At 42.6% G+C, this 15,217-nt stretch overlaps 1 protein-coding gene across 10 annotated transcripts in view; it reads left to right on the top strand.

The window, feature by feature from the left end:
* SEC31A (SEC31 homolog A, COPII coat complex component) overlaps positions 1 to 15,217 on the top strand; it is a 211,049-nt gene that overhangs the window by 124,900 nt on the left and 70,932 nt on the right. For all 10 annotated transcript variants that reach the window (XM_053703361.1, XM_053703367.1, XM_053703358.1 and 7 more), the window contains one exon: positions 3,710 to 3,836. In XM_053703361.1, coding sequence (XP_053559336.1) covers positions 3,710 to 3,836 — 127 coding nt within the window. The remainder of the gene's footprint in view (positions 1 to 3,709; positions 3,837 to 15,217) is intronic.

Here is a 15,217-nt window from a genome sequence, read left to right as displayed (position 1 = left end):
GGGCAGATTCTGTCCAAAATCAATGGATTCAGAGTATTGTCTCTCTAGGGTACCACATAGGATTCAGATTAAGACCTCCTGTGAGAAGATTTTTCCTCTCATGCATCCCAGCAAATCCAGTAAAGGCTCAGGCTTTCCTGAAGTGTGTTTCAGACCTGGAGCTTTCAGGGGTAATCATACCAGTTCCGTTTCAGGAACAGGGTGTGGGGTTTTATTCAAATCTATTCATTGTCCCAAATAGAAAATTCATTCAGGCCAGTTCTGGATCTGAAAATTTTGAATCGTTATGTAAGAGTGCCAACTTTCAAAATGGTGACTATAAGGACTATTCTTCCTTTTGTTCAGCAAGGGCATTATATGTCCACAATAGACTTACAGGATGCATATCTTCATATTCCGATTCATCCAGATCATTTTCAGTTTCTGAGATTCTCTTTTCTAGACAAGCATTACCAATTTGTCACTCTTCCATTTGGCCTAGCGACAGCTCCATGAATCTTTTCAAAAGTTCTCGGTGCCCTACTCTCTGTAATCCGAGAACGGGGTATTGCGGTGTTTCCTTATTTGGGCGATATCTTGGTACTATCTCAGTCTTTACATTCTGCAGAATCTCACACAAATCAACTAGTGTTGTTTCTTCAAAGACATGGTTGGAGGATCAATTTACCAAAAAGTTCTTTGATTCCTCAGACAAGGGTCACCTTTTTAGGTTTCCAGATAAATTCAGTGTCCATGACTCTGTCTCTAACAGACAAGAGAAGATTAAAATTGGTTATAGCTGGTCGGAACCTTCAGTCTCAATCATTCCCTTCAGTAGCTATGTGCATGGAAGTTTTAGGTCTCATGACTATAGCATCAGACGCAATCCCCTTTGCTCATTTTCACATGAGACCTCTCCAACTGAACCAATGGTGCAGGGATTATACAAAGGTATCCCAATTAATATCCTTAAATCCCAGTGTTAGACTATCTCTGACTTGGTGGTTAGATCACCATCGTATAGTTCTAGGGGCTTCTTTTGTTTGTCCAACCTGGACTGTAATCACAACAGATGCAAGTCTTTCAGGTTGGGGAGCTGTCTGGGTATCTCTGACAGCACAAAGGGGTTTTGGAAATCTCTATTGGTGAGATTACCAATAAATATTTTGGAACTCCGTGCGATTTTCAGGGCTCTTTAGGTTTGGCCTCTGTTGAAGAGAAAACCTTTCATTTGTTTTCAGACAGACAATATCTCAACTGTGGCATATGTCAATCATCAGGGTGGGACTCACAGTCCCCAAGTTATGAAAGAAGTATCTCGGATACTTGCTTGGGCGGAATCCAGCTCCTGTCTAATTTCTGCGGTTCATATCCCAGGTATAGACAATTGGGAAGCAGATTATCTCAGCCGTCAGACTTTACATCTAAAGGAGTGGTCCCTCAATCCGGATGTGTTTTCTCAGATTGTTCAGACATGGGGTCTTCCAGAAATAGATCTGATGGCTTCTCATCTAAACAAGAAACTTCCCAGGTATCTGTCCTGGTCCAGGGATCCTCAGGCGGAAGCTGTGGATGCGTTGACAGTTCCTTGGTGTTACCAACCTGCTTATATTTTCCTGCCTCTAGTTCTTCTTCCAAAAGTGATCTCCAAAATCATCATGGAACAATAGTTTGTGTTGCTGGTAGCTCCAGCATGGCCTCACAGGTTCTGGTATGCGCATCTTGTTCGATTGTCCAGTTGCCAACCTTGGCCACTTCCATTAAGGCTAGACCTTCTATCTCAAGGTCCGTTTTTCCATCAGGATCTCAAATCATTAAATTTGAAGGTATGGAAATTGAATGCCTAGTGCTTAGTCATAGAGGTTTCTCTGACCCAGTGATTAATACTATTAACAACATTAATAGAGAAATTGTTGTCCCTTCTTTGTGTCCTAATCCTAAGAATTCTTTGGAGAGATCCTTACATTCTTTGGATGTGGTAAGAGCTTTGAAATATTATGTCGAAGGTACTAAAGATTTCAGGAAGACTTCTAGTTTATTTGTTATCGTTTCTGGTTCCAGGAAAGGTCAGAAGGCTTCTGCCTTTTCCTTGGCATCTTGGTTAAAGCTTTTGATTCATCAAGCTTATTTGGAGTCGGGTCAAGCCCCACCTCAGAGAGTTACAGCTCATTCTACTAGATCAGTCTCTACTTTGTGGGCTTTTAAGAATGAAGCTTCAGTTGATTCAGTTTTGCAAAGCAGCAACTTGGTCTTCTTTGCATACATTTACTAAATTCTACCGTTTTGATGTATTTGCTTCTTCGGAAGCAGTTTTTGGTAGAAAAGTTCTTCAGGCAGCTATTTCAGTTTGACTCTTATGCTTATGTTTTAAGTTTTTTTTCTTTCATTTATGAGGAAAAACTTATTTTTCTGTTTGTGGATTTATTTTTTTCAGCTGAAAAAATGGCTGTTTATTTTATCCCTCCCTCTCTAGTGACTCTTGTGTGGAGTTCCACATCTTGGGTGTTGCTATCCCATACATCACTAGCTCATGGACTCTTGCCAATTACATGAAAGAAAACATAATTTATTTAAGAACTTACCTGATACATTCATTTTTCATATTGGCAAGAGTCCATGAGGCCCACCTTTTTTATGGTGGTTATGATTTTTTTTGTATAAAGCACAATTATTTCCAAATTCCTTCTTTGATGCTTTTTACTCCTTTCTTTATCACCCCACTACTTGGCTATTCGTTAAAGTGAATTGTGGGTGTGGTGAGGGGTGTATTTATAGGCATTTTGAGGTTTGGGAAACTTTGCCCCTCCTGGTAGGATTGTATATCCCATATGTCAGTAGCTCATGGACTCTTGCCAATATGAAAGAAATTAATTTATCAGGTAAGTTCTTACATAAATTATGTTTTTTGCACTTTTTTTTTGTTAATTTGCACACTTAAGGTTCAGAAACATTAGGAAAAAAATAATTTTGCTGTGATCTAAAGGTCACAAAAACATCCTGGGAGGGAGGGGGGTCAAGTGACCTCCAGTTTGTCCTGGCTTAGAATGTAGAAAAAAAGTTTGCGGTCATTGAGTTTTAAAATCTGATTAGAGTGAAAGTCAATCCCAGCATTTTACAAATGCTAGGATTGACTATTGAAACAAATAAAGATGACTTTCATTTATGAAGTATAAGATACCTCATGTAGAAAGCTCTTTTTTTATTTGTTTCAATTGATCGCCGTTCTTAGCTGCTACGGCAACCCACGGCTAAAAATATTTTTTGCTAAGAGGTGACGTTTTCACCTCTTAGCCAATAGCCATGCGGTAAATCCAGCTTGGCGCCCATGGGAGCCGAATTTACCACATGGCTATTGGCTAAGAGGTAAAAACGTCACCTCTTAGCAAAACATTTTTTTTAGTCGTGGGCTGCTGTAGCAACGAAGAACGGCGATCGATTGAAACAACTAAAAGGAGCTTTCAACATGGAGTATCTTATACTTCATGAATGAAAGTCCCCTTTATTTGGTTCAATAGTCAATCCTAGCGTTTGTAAAATGCTAGAATTGACTTTCACTTTAAAATTATCAAAAAATTAATGATTAGTTAAGGTTATTCAATCTTTGATAATGAACAGAATTTTTTTTTCTGTCGTTTTTTGTTACACGATAGTTGAATAATTGTTTTATCTGTTAGATATGTATTTTCTAGGAATATTTCCTGTTTGTTAATAATTTGGCTTTCTCTCCCAGCTGATCACCGCTGTAGTGACCAATAACTGGAATGAGATTGTTCAGTCATGTGCTCTTAACAACTGGAGGGAAGCCCTGGCTGCAGTGTTGACCTATGCCAAGCCAGACGAGTTTGCATCTTTATGTGGTACGGATCTCAGTATAAAGAAGTACAATAGTTTTTTTCACAGTTTGATTTGATGTTAAAGTGATGGTAATTCATATCTTGTGTGAAACGCTAGGATTTACCAGTGGAACAAATAAAGGGGGCTTTCAGTCATTACATTAAGTATAAAATACTTAATGCTGAAAGTTTATTTGTCTGAAGCGTTTCCGCACTGAGCACCTCAGGCACCCCACGGCAGAACGCTATTTTGCTCTGAGTTGATCTTGGCCAATAGTGTGCTAGCTATCCGGCATGGCACCAGCTGGCCCACATGGCTATTGGCTAAGAGGTGGAAACGTCGCCTCACAGCAAAATAGCGTTCTGCTGTGGGCTACCTGAGGCGCTCAGCGCAGCAAACGCTTCAGACAAATAAAGGAACTTTCAGCATGAAGTATTTTATACTTCATTATTGAAAGTCCCCTTTATTTGTTCCACTGGTAAATCCTCGTGTTTCACAAACGCTAGGACTTATCAGCACTTTTACTATTTTACAATGTAAAGAGGTTGTTGCTCTGTTAGTGTATAGCATTTAGCTACCAATGTCTTGCTTAAAGGGACAGTGTACTGTAATTATTTCTCCCCTTTTAATTTGTTCCCAGAAATCTATTTTACCCGCTGAAATGTATTAAATTTTCAAATTATTACCTTTATTTTGTCATTTGAAATAGCTGTTTGAATGTTTCTCCACCCATACTGAAAATTTCAATAGAGTACACTGTCCCTTTTGAATATTTATAAAAGAGCTCCTATTGTGTCTTCACCTTCTAGTATATATTTCTCCAACATAGGTGTGTCCGGTCCACGGCGTCATCCTTACTTGTGGGATATTCTCTTCCCCAACAGGAAATGGCAAAGAGCCCAGCAAAGCTGGTCACATGATCCCTCCTAGGCTCCGCCTACCCCAGTCATTCTCTTTGCCGTTGTACAGGCAACATCTCCACGGAGATGGCTTAGAGTTTTTTAGTGTTTAACTGTAGTTTTTATTATTCAATCAAGAGTTTGTTATTTTAAAATAGTGCTGGTATGTACTATTTACTCAGAAACAGAAAAGAGATGAAGATTTCTGTTTGTATGAGGAAAATGATTTTAGCAACCGTTACTAAAATCCATGGCTGTTCCACACAGGACTGTTGAGAGGAATTAACTTCAGTTGGGGGAACAGTGAGCAGTCTCTTGCTGCTTGAGGTATGACACATTCTAACAAGACGATGTAATGCTGGAAGCTGTCATTTTCCCTATGGGATCCGGTAAGCCATGTTTATTAAGATAGTAAATAAGGGCTTCACAAGGGCTTATTAAGACTGTAGACTTTTTCTGGGCTAAATCGATTCATTATTAACACATATTTAGCCTTGAGGAATCATTTAATCTGGGTATTTTGATAAGATTATATCGGCAGGCACTGTTTTAGACACCTTATTCTTAGGGGCTTTCCCAAATCATAGGCAGAGCCTCATTTTCGCGCCGGTGTTGCGCACTTGTTTTTGAGAGGCATGTCATGCAGTCGCATGTGTGAGGAGCTCTGATACATAGAAAAGACTTTCTGAAGGCGTCATTTGGTATCGTATTCCCCTTTGGGCTTGGTTGGGTCTCAGCAAAGCAGATACCAGGGACTGTAAAGGGGTTAAAGTTAAAAACGGCTCCGGTTCCGTTATTTTAAGGGTTAAAGCTTCCAAATTTGGTGTGCAATACTTTTAAGGCTTTAAGACACTGTGGTGAAATTTTGGTGAATTTTGAACAATTCCTTCATATTTTTTCGCAATTGCAGTAATAAAGTGTGTTCAGTTTAAAATTTAAAGTGACAGTAACGGTTTTATTTTAAAACGTTTTTTGTACTTTGTTATCAAGTTTATGCCTGTTTAACATGTCTGAACTACCAGATAGACTGTGTTCTGAATGTGGGGAAGCCAGAGTTCCTTCTCATTTAAATAAATGTGATTTATGTGACAATGACAATGATGCCCAAGATGATTCCTCAAGTGAGGGGAGTAAGCATGGTACTGCATCATTCCCTCCTTCGTCTACACGAGTCTTGCCCACTCAGGAGGCCCCTAGTACATCTAGCGCGCCAATACTCCTTACTATGCAACAATTAACGGCTGTAATGGATAATTCTGTCAAAAACATTTTAGCCAAAATGCACACTTATCAGCGTAAGCGCGACTGCTCTGTTTTAGATACTGAAGAGCATGACGACGCTGATAATAATGGTTCTGAAGGGCCCCTAAACCAGTCTGATGGGGCCAGGGAGGTTTTGTCTGAGGGAGAAATTACTGTTTCAGGGAACATTTCTCAACAAGCTGAACCTGATGTGATTACGTTTAAATTTAAGTTGGAACATCTCCGCATTCTGCTTAAGGAGGTATTATCCACTCTGGATGATTGTGACAAGTTGGTCATCCCAGAGAAACTATGTAAAATGGACAAGTTCCTAGAGGTCCCGGGGCTCCCAGAAGCTTTTCCTATACCCAAGCGGGTGGCGGACATTGTAAATAAAGAATGGGAAAGGCCCGGTATTCCTTTCGTCCCTCCCCCCATATTTAAAAAATTGTTTCCTATGGTCGACCCCAGAAAGGACTTATGGCAGACAGTCCCCAAGGTCGAGGGAGCGGTTTCCACTTTAAACAAACGCACCACTATACCCATAGAAGATAGTTGTGCTTTCAAAGATCCTATGGATAAAAAATTAGAAGGTTTACTTAAAAAGATGTTTGTTCAGCAGGGTTACCTTCTACAACCAATTTCATGCATTGTCCCTGTCGCTACAGCCGCGTGTTTCTGGTTCGATGAGCTGGTAAAGGCGGTCGATAGTGATTCTCCTCCTTATGAGGAGATTATGGACAGAATCAATGCTCTTAAATTGGCTAATTCTTTCACCCTAGACGCCACTTTGCAATTGGCTAGGTTAGCGGCTAAGAATTCTGGGTTTGCTATTGTGGCGCGCAGAGCGCTTTGGTTGAAATCTTGGTCAGCTGATGCGTCTTCCAAGAACAAGCTACTTAACATTCCTTTCAAGGGGAAAACGCTGTTTGGCCCTGACTTGAAAGAGATTATCTCTGATATCACTGGGGGTAAGGGCCACGCCCTTCCTCAGGATCGGCCTTTCAAGGCCAAAAATAAACCTAATTTTCGTCCCTTTCGTAGAAACGGACCAGCCCAAAGTGCTACGTCCTCTAAGCAAGAGGGTAATACTTCTCAAGCCAAGCCAGCTTGGAGACCAATGCAAGGCTGGAACAAGGGAAAGCAGGCCAAGAAACCTGCTACCAAGACAGCATGAAATGTTGGCCCCCGATCCGGGACCGGATCTGGTGGGGGGCAGACTCTCTCTCTTCGCTCAGGCTTGGGCAAGAGATGTTCTGGATCCTTGGGCGCTAGAAATAGTCTCCCAAGGTTATCTTCTGGAATTCAAGGGGCTTCCCCCAAGGGGGAGGTTCCACAGGTCTCAGTTGTCTTCAGACCACATAAAAAGACAGGCATTCTTACGTTGTGTAGAAGACCTGTTAAAAATGGGAGTGATTCATCCTGTTCCATTAGGAGAACAAGGGATGGGGTTCTACTCCAATCTGTTCATAGTTCCCAAAAAAGAGGGAACGTTCAGACCAATCTTAGATCTCAAGATCTTAAACAAGTTTCTCAAGGTTCCATCGTTCAAAATGGAAACCATTCGAACAATTCTTCCTTCCATCCAGGAAGGTCAATTCATGACCACGGTGGATTTAAAAGATGCGTATCTACATATTCCTATCCACAAGGAACATCATCGGTTCCTAAGGTTCGCATTCCTGGACAAGCATTACCAGTTCGTGGCGCTTCCTTTCGGATTAGCCACTGCTCCAAGGATTTTAACAAAGGTACTAGGGTCCCTTCTAGCTGTGCTAAGACCAAGGGGCATTGCTGTAGTACCTTACTTGGACGACATTCTGATTCAAGCGTCGTCCCTTCCTCAAGCAAAGGCTCACACGGACATCGTCCTGGCCTTTCTCAGATCTCACGGATGGAAAGTGAACGTGGAAAAGAGTTCTCTATCTCCATCAACAAGGGTTCCCTTCTTGGGAACAATAATAGACTCCTTAGAAATGAGGATTTTTCTGACAGAGGCCAGAAAAACAAAACTTCTAGACTCTTGTCGGATACTTCATTCCGTTCCTCTTCCTTCCATAGCGCAGTGCATGGAAGTGATAGGTTTGATGGTAGCGGCAATGGACATAGTTCCTTTTGCGCGCATTCATCTAAGACCATTACAACTGTGCATGCTCAGTCAGTGGAATGGGGACTATACAAGCTTGTCTCCGAGGATACAAGTAAATCAGAGGACCAGAGACTCACTCCGTTGGTGGCTGTCCCTGGACAACCTGTCACAAGGGATGACCTTCCGCAGACCAGAGTGGGTCATTGTCACGACCGACGCCAGTCTGATGGGCTGGGGCGCGGTCTGGGGATCCCTGAAAGCTCAGGGTCTTTGGTCTCGGGAAGAATCTCTTCTACCGATAAATATTCTGGAACTGAGAGCGATATTCAATGCTCTCAAGGCTTGGCCTCAGCTAGCGAGGGCCAAGTTCATACGGTTTCAATCAGACAACATGACGGCTGTTGCGTACATCAACCATCAGGGGGGAACAAGGAGTTCCCTGGCGATGGAAGAAGTGACCAAAATCATTCTATGGGCGGAGTCTCACTCCTGCCACCTGTCTGCTATCCACATCCCAGGAGTGGAAAATTGGGAAGCGGATTTTCTGAGTCGTCAGACATTGCATCCGGGGGAGTGGGAACTCCATCCGGAAATCTTTGCCCAAGTCACTCAACTGTGGGGCATTCCAGACATGGATCTGATGGCCTCTCGTCAGAACTTCAAAGTTCCTTGCTACGGGTCCAGATCCAGGGATCCCAAGGCGGCTCTAGTGGATGCACTAGTAGCACCTTGGACCTTCAAACTAGCTTATGTATTCCCGCCGTTTCCTCTCATCCCCAGGCTGGTAGCCAGGATCAATCAGGAAAGGGCGTCGGTGATCTTGATAGCTCCTGCGTGGCCACGCAGGACTTGGTATGCAGATCTGGTGAATATGTCATCGGCTCCACCATGGAAGCTACCTTTGAGACGAGACCTTCTTGTTCAAGGTCCGTTCGAACATCCGAATCTGGTCTCACTCCAGCTGACTGCTTGGAGATTGAACGCTTGATCTTATCGAAGCGAGGGTTCTCAGATTCTGTTATCGATACTCTTGTTCAGGCCAGAAAGCCTGTAACTAGAAAGATTTACCACAAAATTTGGAAAAAATATATCTGTTGGTGTGAATCTAAAGGATTCCCTTGGGACAAGGTTAAGATTCCTAAGATTCTATCCTTCCTTCAAGAAGGATTGGAAAAAGGATTATCTGCAAGTTCCCTGAAGGGACAGATTTCTGCCTTGTCTGTGTTACTTCACAAAAAGCTGGCAGCTGTGCCAGATGTTCAAGCCTTTGTTCAGGCTCTGGTTAGAATCAAGCCTGTTTACAAACCTTTGACTCCTCCTTGGAGTCTCAACTTAGTTCTTTCAGTTCTTCAGGGGGTTCCGTTTGAACCCTTACATTCCGTTGATATTAAGTTATTATCTTGGAAAGTTTTGTTTTTGGTTGCAATTTCTTCTGCTAGAAGAGTTTCAGAATTATCTGCTCTGCAGTGTTCTCCTCCTTATCTGGTGTTCCATGCAGATAAGGTGGTTTTACGTACTAAACCTGGTTTTCTTCCAAAAGTTGTTTCTAACAAAAACATTAACCAGGAGATTATCGTACCTTCTCTGTGTCCGAAACCAGTTTCGAAGAAGGAACGTTTGTTGCACAATTTGGATGTTGTTCGCGCTCTAAAATTCTATTTAGATGCTACAAAGGATTTTAGACAAACATCTTCCTTGTTTGTTGTTTATTCCGGTAAAAGGAGAGGTCAAAAAGCAACTTCTACCTCTCTCTCTTTTTGGATTAAAAGCATCATCAGATTGGCTTACGAGACTGCCGGACGGCAGCCTCCCGAAAGAATCACAGCTCATTCCACTAGGGCTGTGGCTTCCACATGGGCCTTCAAGAACGAGGCTTCTGTTGATCAGATATGTAGGGCAGCGACTTGGTCTTCACTGCACACTTTTACCAAATTTTACAAGTTTGATACTTTTGCTTCTTCTGAGGCTATTTTTGGGAGAAAGGTTTTGCAAGCCGTGGTGCCTTCCATCTAGGTGACCTGATTTGCTCCCTCCCATCATCCGTGTCCTAAAGCTTTGGTATTGGTTCCCACAAGTAAGGATGACGCCGTGGACCGGACACACCTATGTTGGAGAAAACAGAATTTATGTTTACCTGATAAATTACTTTCTCCAACGGTGTGTCCGGTCCACGGCCCGCCCTGGTTTTTTAATCAGGTCTGATAATTTATTTTCTTTAACTACAGTCACCACGGTATCATATGGTTTCTCCTATGCAAATATTCCTCCTTAACGTCGGTCGAATGACTGGGGTAGGCGGAGCCTAGGAGGGATCATGTGACCAGCTTTGCTGGGCTCTTTGCCATTTCCTGTTGGGGAAGAGAATATCCCACAAGTAAGGATGACGCCGTGGACCGGACACACCGTTGGAGAAAGTAATTTATCAGGTAAACATAAATTCTGTTTTTCTTGATCCAGACACAAAGGGGTAGGTTCTCTTCCAGTTAATAGCACATCAGCACTTTTATACAAATTTTGCATTCATGTATTAAAGGGTCTTTTCATGTAAAATTTAATCCATTAAAAAAGTTTTTTTCTTCTACTAGATACGACGAGTCCATGGATTCATCCTTGTGGGATATTATCCTCCTGCTAACAGGAAGTGGCAAAGAGTACCACAGCAGAGCTGTCTATATAGCTCCTCCCTTGACTCCACCCCCCAGTCATTCTCTTTGCCTACACTAAGTAATAGGAAGAGGTAAAGTGAAAGAGGTGATAAAATGATAGTTTTATTTTCTTCAAGCAAGACTTTTTTTTATTTTAAATGGTACCGGTGTGTGCTATTTTCTCAGGTAGCAGATGAAGATTTCTGCCTGGAGACTGATGATCTTAGCAGTTGTCACTAAGAACCACAATAGTTCCCACAGAATGGCTGAGGAGTACTTGAGAAGATTCAGTGTGAGGAACGTTTTTCATGCTACAAGCATTGAGTTATGTTCAGTCTTTTTTTTATGGAGAGACTGTGGTATTTCAGAACTGACTGACATAGTTCCCTTAAGGGAAGGGGTAAGCAGTAATCCTACATGTAAAGAAGGGGGTATTACTGAAACCTGTTTATTATGAAACAATTGATTGACACTGTTATCATAATGTTTTGTGGGCAAAACGTTTTCATGTTTTTGAGGATATTTAACGTTTTTATGTACAAACGTTTTTTGTGATGATGGCACTATAAGGGTTCACATGGCTTTCATTTATGGATAGGTTATATGAAAACCCACATGGCTAGTTTGCTTGACGGCTTTGCAGCGGTTCCCATTAGGCATGAGAGACATCGATATTGATGGGCGGGGCCTATTTTCGCGCCTCAGATGGGCAGTTGAATTGTTTCTGAAGACAGCAAGCTCCAGCTCCGGTGGGCCTAGGCTGCAGATTTAGACAAACAAACGAAAGATAGTGTGTCTTACAGACCCCTGAGGGCAGGTAGGCGCCACAGCAGAGCTGTGGCGAGGTGCAGGGGGTTGATTTATTACTTTAATAAACGTTTTTGAGTAACGTTTTTTTTCTATAAAGGGTTAACTTTTCCTTACTTGTGGTGCAATCTTAGCTGACAAGATTAAACACATAAATGCAAATATTGTGATATTTATTACATTTTAAGACCGTTTTGGAAAACTTGTATGCTTTTTTACTCTTAAAGGTGCAGTACTGTTTTTTCAGATTGTTGGTTTTTCACTAAAAGTGTTTTCAGGACTTTTAGTGGTTATTACTAGCCTGTTCAACATGTCTGACATTGAGGAAAGTCAATGTTCTATGTGTTTAGAAGCCATTGTGGAACCCCCACTTAACATGTGTCCCTCATGTACTGAAAGGGCCTTACATTGCAAAGAACATATTTTAGGTGATAAAAGTATGTCTAGGGATGATTCTCAGCCTGAAAAGAATCAGGTTATGCCATCCAATTCTCAAGTGTCACAACCTTTAACTCCTACTGAAGCGATGCCAAGTACATCTAGTGCGTCTAATTCCTTTACTCTGCAAGATATGGCTGCAGTTATGTCTACTACCCTTACAGAGGTATTGTCTAAACTGCCAGGTTTACAGGGTAAGCGCAGTAGGTCCGGTACTAGAGTAAATGCTGAGCCCTCTGACGCTTTATTGGCCATCTCCGATGTACCCTCACAGTGTTCTGATTTGGGGGTGAGGGATTTAGTGTCTGAGGGAGAGCTTTCAGACTCAGGAAAGATGTTCCCTCTAACAGACTCAGATGTGACGGCCTTTAAGTTTAAGCTTGAACACCTCCGCTTGTTACTCCGGTTGGTTTTAGCGACTCTGAATGATTGTGACCCTATTGCAATACCACCAGAGAAATTGTGTAACATTGATAAATATCTAGAAGTCCCTACTTACACTAATGTTTTTCCAGTCCCTAGAAGGATTTCGGATATTGTTACTAAGGAATGGGATAGACCAGGCATTCCGTTCTCTCCCCCTCCTACTTTTATGAAAATGTTTCATATATCTGACACCATTCGGGATTCCTGGCAGATGGTCCCTGAGGTGGAGGGAGCTATTTCTACCCTGGCTAAGCGTACAACTATACCTATTGAGGACAGTTGTGCTTTCAAAGATCCTATGGATAAAAAATTAGAGGGTCTGTTAAAGAAATTGTTTATGCATCAGGGTTTTCTTCTACAGCCTATAGCGTGCATTGTTCCTGTAACTACTGCAGCAGCTTTTTGGTTTGAGGCTCTAGAGGAGTCTCTTAAGGTTGAGACCCCATTTAGATGATATTTTGGATAGAATTAAGGCTCTCAAGCTAGCTAATTTTTTCATTACAAATGCCGCCTTTCAAATGGCAAAATTAGCTGCAAAAAATGCAGGCTTTGCCATTTTAGCGCGTAGAGCGTTATGGCTTAAGTCTTGGTCTGCTGATGTGTCATCAAAATCTAAACTTTTAGCTATTCCTTTTAAAGGTAAGACCCTATTTGGGCCTGAACTAAAGGAGATCATTTCCGACATTACTGGAGGTAAAGGCCATGCCCTTCCTCAGGACAAGACGGTTAAAATGAGGGCCAAACAAAATAATTTTCGTTCCTTTCGGAACTTTGAAGGTGGACCCTCTACTTCCTCCTCCGCCACAAAGCAGGAGGGTAATTTTGCACAATCCAAGTCAGTCTGGAGACCTAACCAGACGTGGAATAAAGGTAAACAGGCCAAGAAGCCCGCTGCTGCTACCAAGACAGCATGAAGGGGCAGCCCCCGATCAAGGACCGGATCTAGTAGGGGGCAGACTTTCTCTCTTCGCTCAGGCTTGGGCAAGGGAAGTTTAGGATCCCTGGGCATTAGAAATCGTGACCCGGGGTATCGACTAGAATTCAAGGATTTTCTCCCAAGAGGGAGATTTCATCTTTCACGTTTGTCTGTAGACCAGACAAAAAGAGAGGCATTCTTACGCTGTGTAAAAGACCTATATACCATGGGTGTAATCTGTCCAGTTCCAAAACTAGAACAGGGGCAAGGATTTTACTAAAATCTGTTTGTGGTTCCCAAAAAAGAGGGAACCTTCAGACCGATCTTAGATCTCAAATGCCTAAACAAATTTCTCAGTCCCATCATTCAAGATGGAGACCATTCGAACTATTTTACCAATGATCCAGGAGGGTCAATGTATGACTACCGTGGACTTAAAGGATGCGTATCTTCACATTCCTATCCACGAAGATCACCAGTTTCTCAGGTTCGCCTTCCTGGACAAACACTACCAGTTTGTGGCCCTTCCTTTTGGGTTGGCCACAGCTCCCAGAATTTTCACAAAGGTGCTAGGGTCCCTTCTGGCGGTTCTAAGGCAGCGGGGTATAGCAGTGGCGCCCTATCTGGACGATATTTTGATTCAGGCGTCAACTTACCAGCTAGCCAAATCTCACACGGACATTGTGTTGGCTTTTCTGAGAACTTACGGGTGGAAGGTGAACATACAAAAGAGTTCACTAGTTCCACTGACAAGAGTTCCTTTCTTAGGAACTCTGATAGACTCGGTAGAAATGAAAATTTTTCTGATGGAGGTCAGAAAGTTAAAGATCTTAACTACTTGCCGAGCACTTCAGTCCCATCAGTGGCGCAGTGTATGGAGGTCATCGGATTAATGGTAGCGGCAATGGACATCGTTCCGTTTGTTCGCTTACATCTCCGACCACTGCAACTGTGCATGCTCAAACAGTGGAATGGGGATAATGCGGATTTATCTCCTCAGATAAATCTGGATCTAGAAACCAGAGACACTCTTCTTTGGTGGTTGTCACAGGATCATCTGTCCCAGGGAATGTGCCTCTGCAGACCAACATGGGTCATAGTGACGACAGACACCAGCCTCTTGGGCTGGGGTGCAGTCTGGAATTTCCTGAAGGTTCAGGGTCTTTGGACTCAGGAGGAGTCCCTACTTCCAATCAATATTCTGGAACTGAGGGCAATATTCAACGCGCTTCAAGTATGGCCTCGGCCAAATTCATAAGATTTCAGTCGGACAATATCACGACTGTAGCATATATCAATCATCAAAGAGTTCTCTAGCAATGATGGAAGTTTCCAAGATAATTCGATGGGCAGAGATTCACTCGTGCCATCTATCAGCAATCTATATCCCAGGAGTAGAGAACTGGGAAGCGGATTTTCTAAGTCGCCATACTTTTCATCCCGGGGAGTGGGAGCTCCATCCGGAGGTGTTTGCGACATTGATTCGTCAATGGGGCACACCGGAATTGGATCTGATGGCATCTCGTCAAAATGCCAAACTTCCTTGTTACGGGACCAGGTCAAGGGATCTCCAAGCAGTACTGATAGATGCTCTAGCAGTACCCCTGGTCGTTCAACCTGGCTTATGTGTTTCCTCCTTTTCCTCTCCTGCCTCGTCTGATTGCCAGAATCAAACAGGAGAGGGCTTCGGTAATCTTGATAACACCTGCGTGGCTACGCTGGACTTGGTATGTAGATCTAGTGGAAATGTCATCTCTGCCACCATAGAAACTGCCACTGAGACAGGACCTTCTCATTCAAGGTCCGTTCCAACATCCAAATCTAAATTCTCTGCAGCTGACTGCCTGGAGATTGAACGCTTGATTTTATCTAAGCGGGGATTCTCTGAGTCGGTCATTGATACATTGATTCAGGCTCGGAAGCCTGTCACTAGGGAAATTTA

Source organism: Bombina bombina, chromosome 2 (genome assembly GCF_027579735.1).
Source record: "Bombina bombina isolate aBomBom1 chromosome 2, aBomBom1.pri, whole genome shotgun sequence".
Classification (NCBI taxonomy): domain Eukaryota; kingdom Metazoa; phylum Chordata; class Amphibia; order Anura; family Bombinatoridae; genus Bombina; species Bombina bombina.
Note: the sequence above shows the minus strand (reverse complement) of the source record. Positions and strands in the feature narration are given on the sequence as shown.